General features: G+C 37.3%; 1 protein-coding gene across 1 annotated transcript in view; it reads left to right on the top strand.

Moving 5' to 3' along the window:
* The first annotated feature begins 7,863 nt into the window (after positions 1-7,863).
* Positions 7,864-19,554, top strand: part of LOC149288665 (adhesion G protein-coupled receptor A3-like) — a 166,064-nt gene continuing 154,373 nt past the window's right edge. Inside the window, exon 1 of the mRNA XM_089491379.1 lies at positions 7,864-8,096. Coding sequence (XP_089347505.1) covers positions 7,864-8,096 — 233 coding nt within the window. The remainder of the gene's footprint in view (positions 8,097-19,554) is intronic.

Raw genomic sequence — 19,554 nt, forward strand, 5'->3', positions numbered from 1 at the left:
CATCAGTGTTGATGCATTCATGCCGAAATTGGGGCTTAGCCGTGGGCCATTTTGATCATTTTTGGTCCAACATGCATTAGACGTTCTCTTTTGTCCCCTGTGGTTTTCTCTACAATGTATTGTTGATGGAGTAATAAACTGTCAGGATTTCTTATCATTTGCCCTATGATGTTCTGTCCTCTCTTTTCCTCCCTTGCATAGATCTGATTGTGCTTACAGCAACGGGACGTGCGTGGACATATTATGTGGTATGGAGAAAGTTAACCAATGGTGCCTTTTCCTTGATAGACCTTAAAGGGACACTCCAGACATTCATGGAAGGAAACTGCAGAGTCCCCCAAATACATTCGCCTCTCAGAGAGGGTTAGGGCTAATCACAGTTTATTTTAATAAGCATAGACTACCCCTTTAATCACTAGACTGAGACATTCCAAGGATTATTACACGGCAGTATGGTAAGGATTATGATAAGCGTATGTTTCTAGTAGACTGAGCCAAGATAACAAGAGCCCATATATATGACAAATATGAAACTGTCTAAAAACATACTCCAAAAAAATAAATCTTATAAAAGGGTAAATAATGCAATATGCTTTAAAATATGTTTCCATCTGATACTAGTTATGGAAGTTTCCCATTAAGTTACATTGTATTAGTTGTCCATGCATGTCATTAAGACCTAAGACTCTCTTTTTTGGAACATGCCAGGGTTTCATTTTAGGACTCACAAAATATTGGAGAGTGAAAGATATCTTCTGTGCGTTCTTTGTCCTTTATTAATACCATTCACTTTGGAGTTTATCTGAGCTTTCCACAGATGAGCTGGAGGTTTGTGATGTGTCAGATCTTGATCATATTATCAAAGGTTTATCCTTTTTTTGAGGCCAATAATGATGCAAAATACATTAGAAGGGAAAGCAGCAAAAGCTCAAGTACCCACCGGGAGCTGGAAACATTTTAAGATTTGGTTGCTAAGTGAACATTTGAAAATTGCAATTCTATCATTACTTATTAAAAGTTTTTTTTTTTTTTTATTTAAAGCTCCACAGCGGGATTACGATGGTTTTATTTTCCATGCTTGGTTTTCTATTTTGTAAAATGTAGGAGTGTTTCATTTTCACATTATTCCTTTTTTATTGTATTTTTTTCTGCTTTGAGATGAATGCACTAAAGCTGAAAAGTGTTCCGTGTCTGCTCTGAATGATGTACAATGGAACAACAATTTGACCTTTTACTCAACAATTACAGCAGTAGAGGTTATTTATGGTATCCGATTTTGTCAAGTTCCAGTACAGATCAAGTCTTCCATCTGCTGCCTCAGTTTTATATATTGCGAGCAGGGCCCTCTCTTCCTAATGTATTGGTTTGTCTGTCAGTACTAGTTTTGTCATACGCCTTGACTGTTTATATTGTAAAAATCACTGCTTAACCCCTTAATGACAAAGCCCGTACATGTAAGGGCTCAAAATCCATTGTTTTTAATGGGTTTAGGGACTGCCCATTGTCCTTAAGGGGTTTAATTGTTGGTGTTTTATACAGATTTTTTATATATATATATAAATATATATATAATATAATATATATACTTACTAAAGGAAGTAAACCCATTGAGTACCTCTACAGAAAAGGGATAAAATCAATATGTCGCACTTCATTCTCTTTGGTTATGGATTAAATCCAATGGAACCTCCTTACTGCCACTTACTTCTTAAAGCATTTTGGTTCCAATCACAATCTGGCTATAAGATACTCATTCCTTGATCTCTTTATATGTCCAGCTCACCATCTGTAGCCTTTACCCATTCATAAGAGGCCATATAAGTCAATTGAGTAATCTAAATTTTAACGAATTAAATAAAGTTTTGGAGATGCTCTGATCCAGTCGTCTCGCCATCACAAGTTGGTCCTTGTCAAAGTCACTCAGATCCTTACACTTGCCGATTGTTCCGTCTTCTAACACAACAACTTTGGGGATGAAATGTTCACTTGCTGCCTAACCAGATATCGGTGTCATAATGTTATGGCCGATCGGTGTATTTAAAGAAAATTTTAAGAAAATTGTGCACTCCACAAGGTCTACTAGCACTCTCCCTCATCACATTTGATGGCAATCTCTGTAAGCCCTTTCCAAGGCTACAGCGTATTGTAAGACTCGGAGACATACATTGTAGCTTATTAAATAGGTCTTGACGAGAAATTATACTCACTATCATTATTTTTACTGTATGCTGGTTCCATTTTTTATATGGAGATGTCTTCTGCATAACCTGCTAGCTTACACTGAGTATATCACTTTACAAATAGTTCTTGAACAACAATTCTAGTGTATTACAAAAATATGCATTTTTATTTAACATGATTCTACGTGCACAGGGAGGTAGAAACTCTGCATACGACTCTCTCACCTGTGAGAATTTTAGGTCTGTTGTAGGTGGGATGCCTTCATAGTTTGGGGAAGGACTCAAGAGCGGTGGAATTAATGGTACTGAGATGACCATGACTGAAAGTGACCAGGGTTTAGGAATAGCCATCACCATTTGCCTAGGATCAGTAGTCTAGCATTTTATATGGGAGATATGTAGGGTTCGTTTCCCTGATTAACCATTTAGTATCAGTGGGTCGTTTGTCTTGGAAGCTCTTGGTGGAGATACAGGGAGACATACCATGGTTTGAAGCTGTAAGAGACCCCTTAAGAGTTTCTTTCCTTATGAAGGGCAAGCTGCCTTTTGCCATTGCATAGTTAACCTTGACATTTTTCATAATGCTACAACTCACAGATTAGTAAATTCAGCCAGTGCTATATGAGACACGGGTCCTTTGTCAAAGCCCGCGTATCTCTAATCTTACCTTCAAACTGTGATTTCAAAATGACAATAGCTCTCGCAGAATTGATTACATCTTGGCAAACTCTCGACAAAGTACATGTCAGTTTAATGTATTTTACATTGCGGCATTTTGATTTACCTCGGGCATCAAGAGCTGAAAGGCTTTAGTTTCCTAAAGAAATGAATAGCGTTCTGGTTTTACATTCAGAAATGTGACGGTAAGATTGTCTTTTCTGTGTTATAATTTGCATGTGAATGACCCATAGAACACTGCAGTACAATAATCTCCAATTTATCTTTATCGGAGAATACCTTTAAATTGCATTTTTTTTTTTTGTCTTTCTTTCACCACAATGTCCCGGATTATATTAATGTTAATTTTGATTTGGGAAGACTGCTGGAATGATACTGTCTTTCATTATTTGGATAAAGGCGCTTTTGTTCTGATGATTTTGACAATATTGATCATGACATCCTCTTTTGTATTAGCAGGTAAAAATATCAAAGCGTAAAAAAGACTTTACATAAATGTGAAATGCTTTGGGAAAAGTATTTCTATGTTTTATTAGATAATGCTGGTGCTCACATTTTTACATGTTTTGTATCTAAATAATTAGATAAATGTATTTTTTTTTACCGAAAAATACACTAAAATACAGAAGTTACATGGCTACTGGTCAGATTTCTAGATTTGTAAGATTGATTGAACAAGGTCCTCCTAACCTTTTGTGATGTGATGTCCTCCTAACATATGTGATGTACAGCTTGACCTCTTTGGTCAAGTGGAATATGATGGCGCTATATAAATTTGTAAATAATAATTTTCATTTGTAAAATTGTATATTTTTTTAATCTGAAACTAAATTATAGGAGTAAAGCAGGGAAAAGTTGTTCCAGTCTCAGACCCTCTAAATCTGAGAGCCTTCGTGGCTCTTCTGGGTAAGGAGTGTAGGTTGTCCAGCCTCTGGCCAAAACCTGTCCCACCTCTAGCCCCATCCATCTCTGCCTCCTGTCCCACCACCTCTAACTACCCTCCACACCTCTAGCCACCCACCAAAATGGGCCTCCTGATCTGTACACCTGAAATGTTGGGCTGTATGCTGATAAAGGTATCATCTATCTAAAGGAAAACACAGAAACATAGAATGTGACAGCAAATCAGACCCATTTGGCCCGTCTAGTCTGACAGTTTTTCCTGTTTTAAAGACACAACCTTTAATCAGTCCTTGGTCTTGTCTTAGATTCAGAAGCCATATACCGGTACTTATCTCATTCATGTTTAAATTAGCCTCTATCACTTCTCCAGGGGAATTGTTTCACTCATCTACCACCCTCCCAGCCAACATAAACTACAGGCAGAAAGCAGGTCTCATAATTAACCGGTTAGGACACCAGCAGCCAATGGAGTTGCTGATAACGCCGTAACTTTCTACCAGAATGACCTTCATCAAAGTGTAAAGTAAATAAATAAGTAAACAAATAAATAAACCACAAGCCATTGAAGTGAGCTCTAGTGAATGATGCGGAGATGGATAATTGTGACAGACATAATTAGTCCTGAGCACTCATTGTTCGCTCCCTGTGCCATATCTGAGAGTTATGAGCTGTGAAGAATAATTCCGGCAGAAGCTGGGATTCACCTGTCACCGCTGCTACGTTGTATCGCCGGACATGTCTGCTATTTTTATTGTTGCAGATCACTCCACATTTATAACGCTTCCTATAGACGACGGGAAATCAATAATTCATTCGGAACATACATGGGAAATTGACAAATGTGCTGTGCATTACCATGGGATATTGATGGAAATGGACATAAAACGGACTCCCCTCTACAATCCCAGCTGCTTTTAGCGGTGACAGCGCTGTAGGCACCATTTCCGTGCCTTATGGCTAAAGGATTGCTACCACTTTGTACAATGTTTGCGCATGAGGGTCTCCACTTCAGCCAAGGTGGCATATTTATTTTATACTGTGAAGTATACACAGATCCACAAACTTATACTCCACAGAATAAAGTGATATGTGGACAAGATCGAGAGGGTAGTAGATCACTTGAACAGCCTCCCAGTAGTAGTGGTAGAAGTCAAGATCACGATCACAAATAATGGCTTGGTTTCTTTATTACACTCTAGGGGGGAAGTTATATGAGTCCCAGAAGACTTCAGAGGTTTCTGTGTCTCATATCACATATCAACCCACCGCCAACGACGCCATGAACTATTATTATACTACTATTATTTCCCTGCCAATGTTAGTGATTTTAATTTTGGAAGAAAGACTGAAATGATGGTTTTATTGTTCTGATTGACCTTGGTCATCACTAAATGCCAAAGAACTAACAAAAAAGGGGAAAAAAATGAATTGCATAGAAATCTGTGTCCTGCGCATGGAACTTTATCACAACCAAGATGGATCCATCGCAGATTCTTATTCTGATTATGAAAGCAACCGATAGATTGCGCTGTTAAGGAGAAAATTGATTTCAATGTAATGGACTATTTTACTGCTTTACTATTTTAATGACAAAATCCACATAACTAATTAAATTTCTACCCTGAACTAACCTGCTTTCAAAGGAAGGAGCAACCATATTCCATACAAAAGTGGGGAGGAATAATCATGCGCAAAAAGTGAAAATAGAAACATGGCTTAATAGATAGATATACAAATATATTGCTTAAAATATTGCAGCAACATATAAAAATATAAAAAAAAATATATATATATATTGCTTATTTGTAAATGCATTCAGCTGTTGTTCCATTAATAGCTAATTGATCTTAGCATGTTTGTCATTTTATTCTTTATTCTGAAGGTTAAGCCTCATAAAAACAGAACACACACTTGTAAGAAGCTTTTTTTTTGGTTTCTATGGCGACAAACCATCACTGCCTGCTTTAGTGTCAGATGAAAAATAAGGATTCCCTTCAAAAATATTTCATTTGATAATCATTTCTGGGAAGGTTTTGCCTTAAAGTACCTAAGCGACCTGTAATGCGTTTGGAAAAGGAACAGATCCACTTTGATATAAACAATATTCTCCTAATGCTAGCAAAAGTCTCCATTGTTTAGACTGCGACTGGGAAAGAGTCAGCGTGATACGTTGGTTGGAATGTTAAAGTTCTAGTATCAGGAGGTCAAAAATGATGAAAACCATCACATGAAGGTATGAGTTTCATTGAAGAAAAAAAAGATTTAGTATTTCTATACTGCGAGGTATAATTGGCTTTACGTGCTATTTGTACAAAACTACTTAAACACTGAATGATTAAAATACTCCGTTTAAAATATTCAACTCGCATGAAATTAGTAAAAATTATGATTATACTAATTTGTTATTCTATATATTAAAGAAGACAAAAAATGACATCTAGTGCAAACAGCACATGCAGAGAACAAAGCCAATAAAAAATCTGTGAAATTATATTGTGTCTTTATTTGCATGTTTTTACCTAATAAAGTGCAAACATAATTGCCAAAGGGTTTTCTAACGACAATTTAGCCTTTTAAACTTAATCTTGGATCAGGGAACACAACTTGTTATTGGAACACAAAAGTGATGGGAGTGATAAAGGGCCATTGGAACACAGGAGTGATGGGAGTGATAAAGGGCCATTGGAACACAGGAGTGATGGGAGTGATAAAGGGCCATTGGAATACAGAAGTGATGGGAGTGATAAAGGGCCATTGGAACACAGGAGTGATGGGAGTGATAAAGGGCCATTGGAACACAGGAGTGATGGGAGTGATAAAGGGCCATTGGAACACAGGAGTGATGGGAGTGATAAAGGGCCATTGGAACACAGGAGTGATGGGAGTGATAAAGGTCCATTGGAACACAGGAGTGATGAGAGTGATAAAGGGCCTCTGGAACACAGGAGTGATGGGCGTGATAAAGGGCCTCTGTACGCCTATGAAGATTAACAATCAGCCGTTTCCAGCTACAATAGTCATTTACAACATTAACCCCGTCTGCACTGAATTTCTGATCCATTTCATGTTATTTTAATGGAAAAAAATGCGTTTCTTATAAAACCAAGGACATTTCTAAGTGACCCAAACTTCTCAACGGTACCATATATATATATATATAAATAGTTGGTATACAATAGTATATATAAATGCTATACAGTATAATACCCTCTGTTTTGTAACTACAGTATGATACATATGTAGATATCCAGCTAACACAATCATAGAAACACAGATTCAGCCCATCTAGACTCAATGACTCAAACCTTAATCAGTCATCGGTCTCGTCTTAGATTCATGAGCCATATGCCTATCCCATGCATGTTTAAATCCCCTCTCTGTATTAGTCCCTACTGCTTCTGCTGGTTGGCTGTTCCATGTATCTTCGACCCTCTCAGTAAAATAAAACTTCCTTACATTACTAAGCTTCAGATGACGACCTCCTGTTATAACAATTCTCCTCCTTCTAACACAGCTTTTAAATCTAAACCTTTCATTGACTTTTTTTCTAAGTCAAATTGTTGCGTTCTATATTCATTCATAATTCCTGATGATCCGTTGTGCAGCTCTGCAGAATACGATGGCGCTATCTAAAAAAACAATAACAATAATAATTATTATTTTGCTAAAAAGTCTGCTTTTGACATTCACTCGATGAAACAATTGTAGCGAGGCAGTGAACACAACAGTGTCAGCCGTGGCTCAGAGTAATAAGTGTCGCTGAGATCGGGGACACATACTGGATGATGGGAAGCAAAGCTTTAAACATTCGGAGGAGGGACGGGAATGAGTGATCAGGAAAGAGGAGGAGGTGAATGAGGAATGGAGTGTGCTGCTGACAGCAGAAGTCTAACACACTTTTTCTTTTTTACAACTTTTTACCCCCTCCCCTTGACTGGTTCTGATAAACTTTAACATACTTCTCGGTTTTCTTCCAGGCGGATGACCGGAGCGAAGATGAAATCACTTTATTGCGTATGTAATAAAAATAATTCCCGGCAACTTTTTTGTTTTTCCGAAGGAATGAAATTTTGAATTCTTCAAGTTCCGAAGATGTCCTAACATGGATGGTGCGCAGCTGCTCCTTCTGTACTGTGTCTCGCTTTTAGCTCTCGCAGGCAGCTTGCCTGCTAGCCGGATTTGCCCGGACCTCATTATTGACAGCTGCCTGTGCTCGGCCGAGCGCTCCAAAGGACTCGGGAGGCAAAAACCCATCCACATAAAGGTCATCTGCAATGGAGGGGACTTAATGGAAACACTACAGCCTTTCTTACTGCCCAACAAAACAGTCACCCTGTGAGTAGATCATTATCATTCATATATATATATAATTATTATTATTAACCATTTTTTATATAGCAGCAGCGCTTCTTACAGTCCATGCATTCAAAACTAGAAGTGACAAGACAAACCGGTATATCCTGACAATCTGAAGGATATATATATATATATATATATATATATATATAGATATTGAGATTTTATCATTTGCACAACCTTATTTTTTGTTTATTTATGGACAGATCACAATGCTGGAAAATATCGGGGAAGTGTCTGTAATGTTTAAATATGTTGATTTTATTTTTTATCCTTTTACCCGTTTGCGATACCCCCTGGTTGTTTTTTTTTTATACAGGGGCAATTTTGGAAATAAAATGATGTGTGTATTTAACATAGGGTTGGTCTTATTGCCACGTGATTCATGTAGCTGCCTGACCAAGGGGGGCACTGGTGGTCTCCCCAGTAAATGGCTAGAATGTGTGGGACTAGATGTGGCACCTGCTAGGGGTGCAATAGTCTGCCACGCATGGGGGATCCACACAACAGGTAACACACGGGTGCTCTATATGGCTTGTGTGGTTAATACTCAACTGACCACTCAACTTCTTAGTGAATAGAACTGAATAACCCATTTCTAGTTATATTATAGGTGAGGGAGATATAGAAAACTCAAGACATCAGAATAGTGGCACTAGTGAACGCAGCACATAGGGAAATAAAAGATTGTATTGGTGTGAGCTCGAGAAACTCACCATAAAGTAAACGTAGAATCCTTTGAACTGGACCATGTACATAATCTAATTGGAAAATTAAAATGTTATTATAATAGTATATATTATAATATGGTATTTAAATCTAATCTAAAATAACACATGACACCACGGGAGGTTTGATAGGGGTTAACATGCCTATATTTTCTCATTATTAATATTATTAGATAATGTAACATTTTAAATAAATGAAAAGAAACTTTTAAATTAGTAGTTTTCCTCTGAGGTAGCGACACTTTAGCACGTATAAAATGGCAGGCCGCACTATGCTGATGCACTTTGGAGAAGACCATTGTGTCAGCTGGAATTATTGAGATGCAATGCTCAGGACTGGTCTTGAAAGGTACGATTGGACCTGGCACTCTAAAGCGCTATTCATGTTTTTTTTATTTTGAAGAAAAAATAATAAAAAACAGGTTAATTATTTGAAAAGTAAGGCTAGCACAGTTGAAGAAGCTGGTCTCCAGCGTTACAGGAGCTGGCGCTCTAGCCACACAGCCGGCCACATCGGCCTCTGCGGAGAATGAAGAGATGTTAAGTCTTTACCTAACAATCAGGATCCAATTGCGCAGCATGGAGAGAACGGGCTCCTGTACTGCCCGAGAGGGTCTTCCTGTTTTGTCGATGAGTCACCAGTTTCCCCCCCCAAATTGAAAGTTATAGAATTGAACTTAAATTTGCTCCATTGCTGTGGTCTTCTGTATGGTCGGGGTGATAGCCATTTAATTTGCTAATATGAGTGCTATTATTGTAAACCAATAAGAAAACTAAGCCCAAAAGTAATTGGTTGTCACATCGAGGGCCACCGACCCGTCATATAACTCTGCAGTTACATGATACATGATAACGTACATAACAACATGTATGCACGGCACCAAAATTCCACAATAAAACCAGGTGAAGTAACTGATTTTGGAATGTTGCCTTCTGACGTTGAGACTCAGCAGCCTTGCTGTTTTGATGTTCTTTATTGGCTTTGGACTTTCCGCTTCAGATATTGTGCTTTATCATTGGTGGTGTAAAAGTTACGTTATTCCGTAATTCTAAATTCTAAGTATTTAAGTGAACACTCATTTTAGTCAGAGAGCAGATATATTGGGTGTTCATTTACTGAGCCCTTGGTGGAAGCAGTAGTACTTAGTTTTGGGGGTGCCCCAGCTGACGCCAGCATTCACCTCCATGTCGATGTTCTCTGTCTGCTAAGCGCCAAGATATTACATCATATCTCGGTCCTCCACCTCTTAAGAACATGATAGACAGATGTTGTGTGTTATGGAGGCTGTTCCAGCAAGGCCACAAGAGAGATCTCTGATCTCCCAACTGACCCATTACGTAAGACTGATCGCCTAATGGGGGGGATTGGCCCACAGTTTTGTGGCATGGGGCCTACAACTGGCCAAGGTCTAGTTAGCTGGAAAATGCCCTGGGTGTTGGTAGAGAGTTACTAAAAACTAGTCTAAAGTAACAGTAACAGTAACAATGAATAACTCAAACAGCCCTGGTCTCACCGAGTTCATTCATTCACCCGTAAGCATATCGGCTTTCATACCCTCCATTTCTTATACACAACTGTAATGTTTTGGCATTAGAAGGGTTAAATTACCCCTTGTTAAAGAGCTATCTACACATTCTAAACGATAGGCATTCCAGTTCTGGCTAATGGAACTGGTGTCTCTCCGGAAAACACCTCATTTAAAAAAAAAGCTCTTGAAATGCTCTTGAAATCCAGCTGATGGATGTATATGAGGTTTTATGTCCACATAATTCATTCCAGATTTGAAAATTGAAAACAGCTGCCTAAAGGTGTTGATTTTATTTTCAGTAATTGCATATATAAAAAAAAAAAAAATGCTTTGGAATCATATATCTGTGAAATAAGATGTGAAGGAATGACATTTTATACGTCCATGGGGCAAGACAATTGCCCCCCTCCAGAGTACCCCACTTACTGCAAGTCAGCCCCAGCGCTGGCTCTTCTGCGAACGTTGCAGAGATTGAGACCCCACTGCACATGCACAAGAAGCGCTCCCATTTCTAATCAACATTAATTGGTTGCTTCACTGCAGGAACCGTTAGATCACGGAGGAGGAGGGAGGCTGCAGCTGTGCAGCTTCAGATTCTCCCTAAGCTAAATGCATATCAAAGTAAAGGAAAGGAAACAAGTAAAGTAAAACTTGATTGGCTCAGTAGAAGAAAATTTTAACCTCTTCTTCAGGCGTCTAACTAAATATCAACAGCACATACAATGTAAAATTTGTTCTCAATTATCATTCATTATTCACTTGTCATAGCCGCCGATTGGTTCTTGCCACAGGAACATAAAAGCCTTCTTAAAACTGTTTTAGTTCTTTTAATTTGATTTAAACTTCATAAAAGAAAGAATAAAATCACAGATCCGCTAAGGTTCATTTAGGTAATATAACAGAGGTTAATGTTCTGTGCGAGTGGGACAGCACCTTTAAATTCTGGGAAAGCTTTGGGCATTTGCCGTCACTGGGAAAGATGATGCCGTGTTGCGTTAGAAAAGACTGGGTTCTAAGTGAAGGTGGCAGATGCTTCCAAAAAGATACAATTATAATGTATTAGGAAACGTGGCTCTTTGATAACGTCTCATCTGCAGAAAAAAGTTTCACAAAGACCATGCTGTGTGAAGTCCTGGAAACTCCAGCCATTAGGAGAATATTACATGCCTCATTTATTTTTTGGTCCATTATAAACAAGAAAAGAAAAAAAAAAGCGTAACGGAACAATCAGCAGATTGTCTGGAAACTGGCTCCTAAGTTTGTTTTTTTTCCCCCCCGACTTTAAATTTATTTAGCAAATCAATTCAAACCAGCACCGAATGAAGATAAAATGCAGCTTAATGTACCCCGAGGGGGTAGAAACGTGGCTAACAGGATATCACTCAATCTAACTGCATTATTCAAACACAAGATTTAATCTGCAGTTTCTTGGTAAAAGTCAACAAATCGTGCTGTTTCCAATTTTTACCATTGAAAGGTTCAGGAAATTTTGTTGTAAATATAACTACATGACAATAATTACTGAGATATTGCACTCAATAGATATAATTTCAAGATTACAATTTGGAAATTATTGTTTCTTTGCCTTGGATTTATTGGGGGAGACACAAGAGGTATGAAGACATACTGGCAGGTTATACAGCATAAATCCCATCATTATATATTGAGCCACACAATGACAGTGGTACAGCACAACTCCCATCAATGCATAACAAGCCAGGCACTGACCATTCTAAAGCATAACTCCCATCATTAAATAGTAAGACTGAGGGTGGTTTGGCCTAACTCCCGTCACTATATCCTGAGCCTAAATGTGGTACACCACAACTCCTATCATTACAAAGTGATCCAGACACAGTCAGTGGTACAGCTTGACTCCTATCGTTATACTGAACTAGATACTGATACAACTCCCATCATTAGATATTGAGCCAAACAATGACAGTGGTGCAGCATAATTCCAATCAATATAAAGCAAGCCAGAAACTGACGATAGTACAGCATAACTTTCGTCATTTAATAGTAAGCCAGTCACTAAGGGTGGTACAGCATACTTTCCATGATTATATAGTGAGCCTGAAGGTGGTACAGTATAACTCCCATCAATATATACTGAACCTCACAGTAGTACACCACAACTCCCACATTACATAGTGATCCAGACACAGACGGTGGTACAGCATAACTCGAATCATTATAGAGTGAGACAGACACGTACAGTGGTATAGTATAACCCCTATCATTAAATGGCAAACAAGACACAGACAGATGTCAATATATATCTCTTACCCGTAAAATATTGAACTATTTACCACTGATTGATGCATGGAATATCCGAACAGACACTTACAAAGGCCGGAAAAGCACAAAGGACAAAGTAGAGGTAGTTTTAATAAATAAGTACGTGTTGGGACAGAGCCTCTGTAGTTTCCATCTACTTAATGCCTTGCGCCTTTAAAAGGCGGAGCTCTTGGATATGATGTCATATGACATCGCTCAGCACTAACAACGACAGCGTGTAGTAACGACGCCGGCATGGAGTGATAAGCTGGTGGCTGAAGATAAATGCGCCACTGTCTACACCTACTTCTTTTAACCACAAATAGCCATCAACATGGTTTCTGATCATTACTCTGACTTTATACTATTTTGCAGAAAGGAAATGGAATTGACAAAACCGTAGCGTTAAAGTGTTGTTTCCAATATAAATTCCCTGTGGCTCTAAAGATCTTTTTTTTGCCGGGAGAAAATATTTATTGACTTGCTAGTGGTAGCGAGCCAGCTGCACAATATGCATTGCGCATGGACAGCAATTTGCTACTTTAACTGCTTGGGAATTACACGGAGAAAGAATTTCCTCGCAGACAGCCGGCCTGTTTTCACTCACTTTTATTGGTCCTCAGAGAAGGATTTTAACCATATGGATTATAACTGTTTAGGTCTTTTTTTGTCAGGAAATAGGCTTTATAGAAAATAAAAAATGGAGCATTGTTACATTTGGGTAGCACTGCGACGTCTAATAGCTTTATTTAATAAAAAAATATTTTAGTGTCACCCAAAACTACATTTCTATCGCTTTTAACAATTTAAGAGCATTGATAGATAATTAATATGCCTAAATAACCCTTTTCTTGTCTGTGTTTATGTTGAGACGCACAGTGAATGTTGAATGCTACGTAAAAACATATAACCACGCATCGCGCCTTAGTGAGCATGAAGAATATAAAAGGTACAAGAAACATGAGCCATCTTAACGGGTCACCACTATGTTTATCTCTAAAGAGGTCATAATCTAAACCGAGGATTAGACGCAATGTAAGGAAGAATACTGAGAGGGTGGTTGATAAGTGGATCGGCCTCCCAGCAGATGTGGTAGAGGGGATTTGAACATTCATGGGATTGGCATATGGCTCCTAGATCTAAGACGAGACTGACGACTGATTAAGGTTTGAGTCTTTAAAGCAGGAAATATAGGCAGACTAGACGAGGGCCGAACGGGACTGATCTGCCTCTAAATTCAACGAACCCTATGCACAAATCCTATATACCCACCCCGGTATTCCGGTTTTCTAGATGCCTGTGAGTGTGTCGCACATTCAGAATACAAATGCCTACCGCGGCTGTTATAGCGTGTCTGCTATTTATTAGTAATGGATGTTACTGTACGATCATCACCAATTAGCATCGATGGAATGTTTCCTTCCATATGTGCCAAAATGCCTTTTTTCTTTCATGTTTACAACTTCTGCGTTGTTGGATTGAGATTCCGCATCTGCTGAACTAGGGATTAATTATCTAGACGCCATTTAGGAAATCTTTATCTAGTGTTAATTTGCAGCGCTTAATAACTCGCGTCAGCCTCGTACCCATGAGAAAATGTTTCAGAAAACATACCCCTGACTCAAGCTGCGTCAGTTCAATAAAGCAGCAGACATAAAAGTGTTGAATATTTAAAACATTTTTAAGTATTTCAAAAAATATTTATAGAAAAAAAATACAAATTCTATGTTTTGTAGTGTTCTAAAATCATGTTGTTTGTTATTTTTTTTATTATTTATTACTTCATATAATGCTATCATATGATGTTCAAAGACAACCCTGCTACATTCTGGATCAATACTACTTAATTTAACCTAGTATTAATTTTCAGTGAAAAATTAAGACCCCTGCACAGCTCTGCAAAATATGATAGGGCTATATAAACCAATACATAATAATTAATAAAAATATAAAAAAAACATACATTTGTCTTCCTGATTGGGGCATTCACTTTTGATGTATCAGAGAGAAGTCTTTAATGGCCAAACCACAAAGAAGGCATTCTCTGATAGCTCTGGAGCTGTAGCTTCTCCATAATGTCATTTTTTTTTCTTTTTAGACAATTATTATAAAGTACTTTATATGCATTCTTTTGGCAAGGCTGTGTGGGACCCTCTAATGTCTATCCGTTAATAGGTAGACATTATGTTTTACACGTCTTAAATGTTTAAGATAGCACAAACCTTTTTGTGAACATGGAATAACGTGGCTTAGTTGCAAGCAGCTTATAAATTAGATTTTATGTGTAATGATATAACCCACTTCATTAAGTCCATTTACGTCGGAACAATAAGCACTATGTATCAGATGGGATGCGTAACGGCTTCCTTCTGCCTGCAATTTAATATTACTGCAAACTGCCTATCAATAGCGTCGTTAGAATACCTGGCACTCTGAAAGCCCACATGGTTAGTCTTATTAAATGTTTCAGCATAATTTATCTCGAATTAAAATTGAATTTCCCTATAATCAGTAATCCAGTTTACAAATATTTTATTGGTGGTGACAAGATTGACAAGACATCTCAATAGCACTTTATGGAAAGCGATCATAATTAGTTGGTGTATGGCCAAATAACACTGCTGAAACACTGCTCCTAACGAAGCAGATACTTGATTGTTTAGTGGCATGAAACAGAAATTAAAACGTAGATATTAAAATTCTGTCATCATTTTCCAAGAGATCTGGATTATTAATCAAGTAAGTATTGATTAAGTAAGAAGACATTATGGTTGGCATCTCTAGTGGATAGAAAGGTTGGAGTACTCGCTTGCAACAGCGCCACCTGTTGGATGGAGACTCTTATTTCTTGTTTCTTTCTGTATAAGAACTATTATTATTTTCTAATATTTAATTATCTAATGAGTTCACTTATATTCTATTTTTCCCTTGTGAATTTTCAAGGACTTGGCAGCTTTCTCCAAAGGGAGCATTTAAATTTAATGGGTTGTAATAATCAGGCAGCTGCCAATATTTTTACTTAGGTTGGTCACTGAAACCCCTACTCCTACTTATGAGATATTCAGGACGTTTATTTAATTTACTAGGGTGATGTTTTTTTCATACCTCCTAACTGTCCCTCTTATGGACTCTCCTTCTTCTGATGCCCCTTTTTCCTAGGAACTCAAAGTGTTTGCTGAGTGTATCACAGTGTTCTACAGTCCTAAAGGTCCCAATAATGAGTACAGAAACCACATAGAATGTGTTTATTAATTTTAACACAAAAATATAGTATAATATTCTCATAAATACATTTTTATCTATAACTACCAGTGTCTCTGAGCTACACCTCCTAATTGCATCTCCTAAACCAAGTATCCCTATTTAGTTTTCCTAAATATTGGTAAATACAACTGTAATGTTCGGCTTTTTTTCTGAAGTCTTCTGCAGTAGACATCTTGAGGGCTCTGGTTCGATATTTAGAAGGTTTATACACTTTTCATAAGTTTCGAACAGTTCTTACCTTCCATGCCACAGTCACTCTACTGGTCGCCCTACTGTGGATGCCTATCCCCTACACATGGACCTAACCATTTTTATCCATGATCCCACCATAACCTTCCTACAAAACCTTTTTACATTTTCAGTATTAGCCTTATTTTATGGGGTGTAGTCATCTCTGTGCCCAAGAAAAGCCCAATATTTTTTTCCCCCATAAACCTGATAAATTATTCATGTTAAAGGGCTTTTAAATGCATAACACTCTAATATACTTCACGTGTTTTTTTTGTTTTTTTTTAGAATGAATCATTAATAAAAAAGCTTTGCTAGTGTTTGTGAAGAAGCAGGGAGCGATTTAAAGAATATAAATAATCACCCAGCTTTAAATACTCTGAAAACATCACTTTAGTTCTAAGAAATACTATTAGTGGAATGTTCGGTATTAATTAAGGGCACCAGACTGGATTGTCCTTCGTGTTAACTTCATATATTAATGAACATTAGAACATCATTAGAAGTCATCTGCAGTTTTTTTCTATAACGAGAAGCTGGAGATGATTTATGAGACAAATCGGTAGCATAATCACAGTGTTAAAGAGATGAAAGACGTGAACTGCTTGTTTTATTATTCGGATATAATGCTTTCTTTGATCTTTTAAGTTATGTAGTAAACTTGGCTTCTTGCTGCATGGTTTCTTACGCGATCTGATAAATAACAACAACAATTCAGTGATTTCTTAAATACCTTAATTTAGAATGCCCTGTTTCCTGAATTTGGATGTGTGACCTTTGGTCAAATTAAAAGGAACATCAATATTATTTTTACTTTATCAGACCAGAAAAAAAAAACCCAGCAGCAATAATGAAGCTTTGTGGAAAAAGGGCATCTGTCATGTAGTTCAGCAACACTTCTATTTATTAAACAAGTGAGATTTTTCACGCAAACTATGTGTGTATATATATATATATATATGTGTGTGTGTGTAATGTATGTATGTATGTATAAGTGTGTGTGTACACAGGCTCATGCACACCCAGATTAGGCTGTTGCCTTATGATGTCATCATGACAGATTAAATGACAGGTAACTTTTTATGCATGTTAATTTTTCAATTAGCTATGAATAGCTTAATATTACACCACACTTTTTATCTTTAAGGATATTCATCTTTCTGTCTTTAGTATTCTTTAGTATTACTCTCTAGGAATAGTCTATAGTATTAAAAAACATTTCCATCCTACAGTACTAGATTTTTCTGGGTCTCTTTGCATCAATTTTACCCAACCGTGAAGCCTTAGCTTCCGTCAAGGTGGTTTCCTAGTTGGCTCCGGGGGAATTTCCGTGTGCTGAAGTTTGCCGTTAAGTGCTGTATCTTCCAAGGTATCGATGTAGGAGTCTTTTGAGAAAGTGAACTCAGCCGGAAAGTACCGGTAGAGACACGCAGTCATAAATTATAGACATATTGTATATGTATATTTAAGTATTTCCTATTTGTTTAAAAAAATGTATTCCATTGATACATATACATGTGGTCTACACATGCTGCATACTAAGTCGTATTCATCTATAAGACTTGAATGGGAGCCGCTTTTAGCATTTACTAAAACTACTTTTTGCTTAATGTCGATATGTTTCATTGTTGTGGACACATTGAATTTAAAAGTTTACCTTCAGCCAGCATTATATAATGAATTTTCTGGCCTGAAGTTCTCTCTCTTCTACTGACTTTACCTCTAGAAAGGCTGCCTGAACCAATAAACAACAATCAGCGACTTAATAGAGAGAGATAACAAGAAGGGCTAATCATGCAGACCCTGTCAATAGGAAGTTAATATGGTGGCCCCCATAGTTTACACATAAGGCACCCGATACATTTATTTTGCCTAAACTTTTGACTTTAATCTGTGACATCATTACATGTGTTGGTTTTATGTATACATACGTTTTATGTATACTTTTTTACTTTAATCTGTGACATCATTACATATGTTCGTTTTATGTATAAGACTGAAAAATGTATTATTCTGGAAAATATGCATTGTTGCTTTCTATCTGTAATTTAAGAGATGGGAGTTTAAAGAGCTTTGAATTTAATGTTATGGCTGAAATGGGCAGCCGGTTACTAATTTAAATCAGAGTTCTGAGGGTGTTTGCTATGGTCGTTGTCATTTAATCCTTTAGGGTTTATTCACTAAAAGGGGAATTGTTAAAGAGTTTGCAAGAAAGTTGTGTTCCGGCTCCTTGACCTATACATTATGAAGAGCAAACCACAGTGAGCTCCTGCTGCAGGAAGGGGCTGGCCCTGCATAATGTATAGTAAAATCAGTGATATTTCATGTGTCTCCTCGCCCGTTCTGGACGGGTATCTTCTAGACAGTGGCTACTATGTCTGCAAGACAAGACTAGATGAGAATTCTCCTCTTTTGTTAACGGAAAAAAAAAATGTTTTGGGGCTTTTTGGTGATGTTTCCTTTCGGAATAAGATCTGACCCATTTCCTCTCATTATCGTCATTGCTGTAATGCATACCTTGCTTCTAGCACTGGGTTTCAATGTCTTTTAGATGAATGAACAACATACTGTTTGGATGGAATCCATGGCGCTGGGAAGTAACTTAATGTAGCATAAGTGACATTCACAAAGACATTTTTGCAGCCATCATGATATTTCCAAAGGCTGCATTTTGGTCTAGTAAACATTAAACGCCTATGTTAGATGTCTTCTGACAAAGTGGAAAAGGATTTTCAATTGAAATGGTGCCCAGTGGCCATTATTGATTTAGGACTTTCTCTTTTAAAAAAAAAAAGCTCAATGATTTAAAAAGCTAGATGGGACACTATATCAATATTTCCATATCCAGTCAGTTTCCCGATGATGCTAAGTAAAATTATATCATTTCTTTTTTTATTGTGGATTAATGGACTCGTTTTACTGTTAGTAAAATGTCAAAAAAACATATTTTTCTGCATTTAGATATACGGTCAACACACGAATATTTAAAGACACAGTAGTTATGAAAACATATATTTTTTTAATTCAAAGAGATTTAAAACTTTGTACCAGACTTCGCTTCAACGATAACAGCTTTTCCATCTGTTCTGCTGAATGTGACATGTTTCAAACAAAATAATAATAATAATAATTAAAAATGACAATAAATAAGGCATTGGAAACATAATTCCAAGTACTGTTAAATACCCAGACCTTAACCCAAAATGACTCTTTCATAATATATTTTGCCACATTCTTAATTTTTGCTGGGAACTCTTAATTTGTCATGTGACGCAAAAGCAGACACTCATTGGCTGTTGCCATAGAAACTAACATGACTTCTTAAGTGTCTGTGTGATTTACAGGAACAAATAGAGTGCTCTCTATGGTTTGTTTGCTTAACATACTCCAGTGCTCACTTTTATCCAA

The sequence above is a fragment of the Sceloporus occidentalis genome, unplaced genomic scaffold (assembly GCF_023333645.1).
Source record: "Sceloporus occidentalis isolate IW3139 unplaced genomic scaffold, rSceOcc1.0.p SCAF_50, whole genome shotgun sequence".
Lineage (NCBI taxonomy): Eukaryota > Metazoa > Chordata > Lepidosauria > Squamata > Phrynosomatidae > Sceloporus > Sceloporus occidentalis.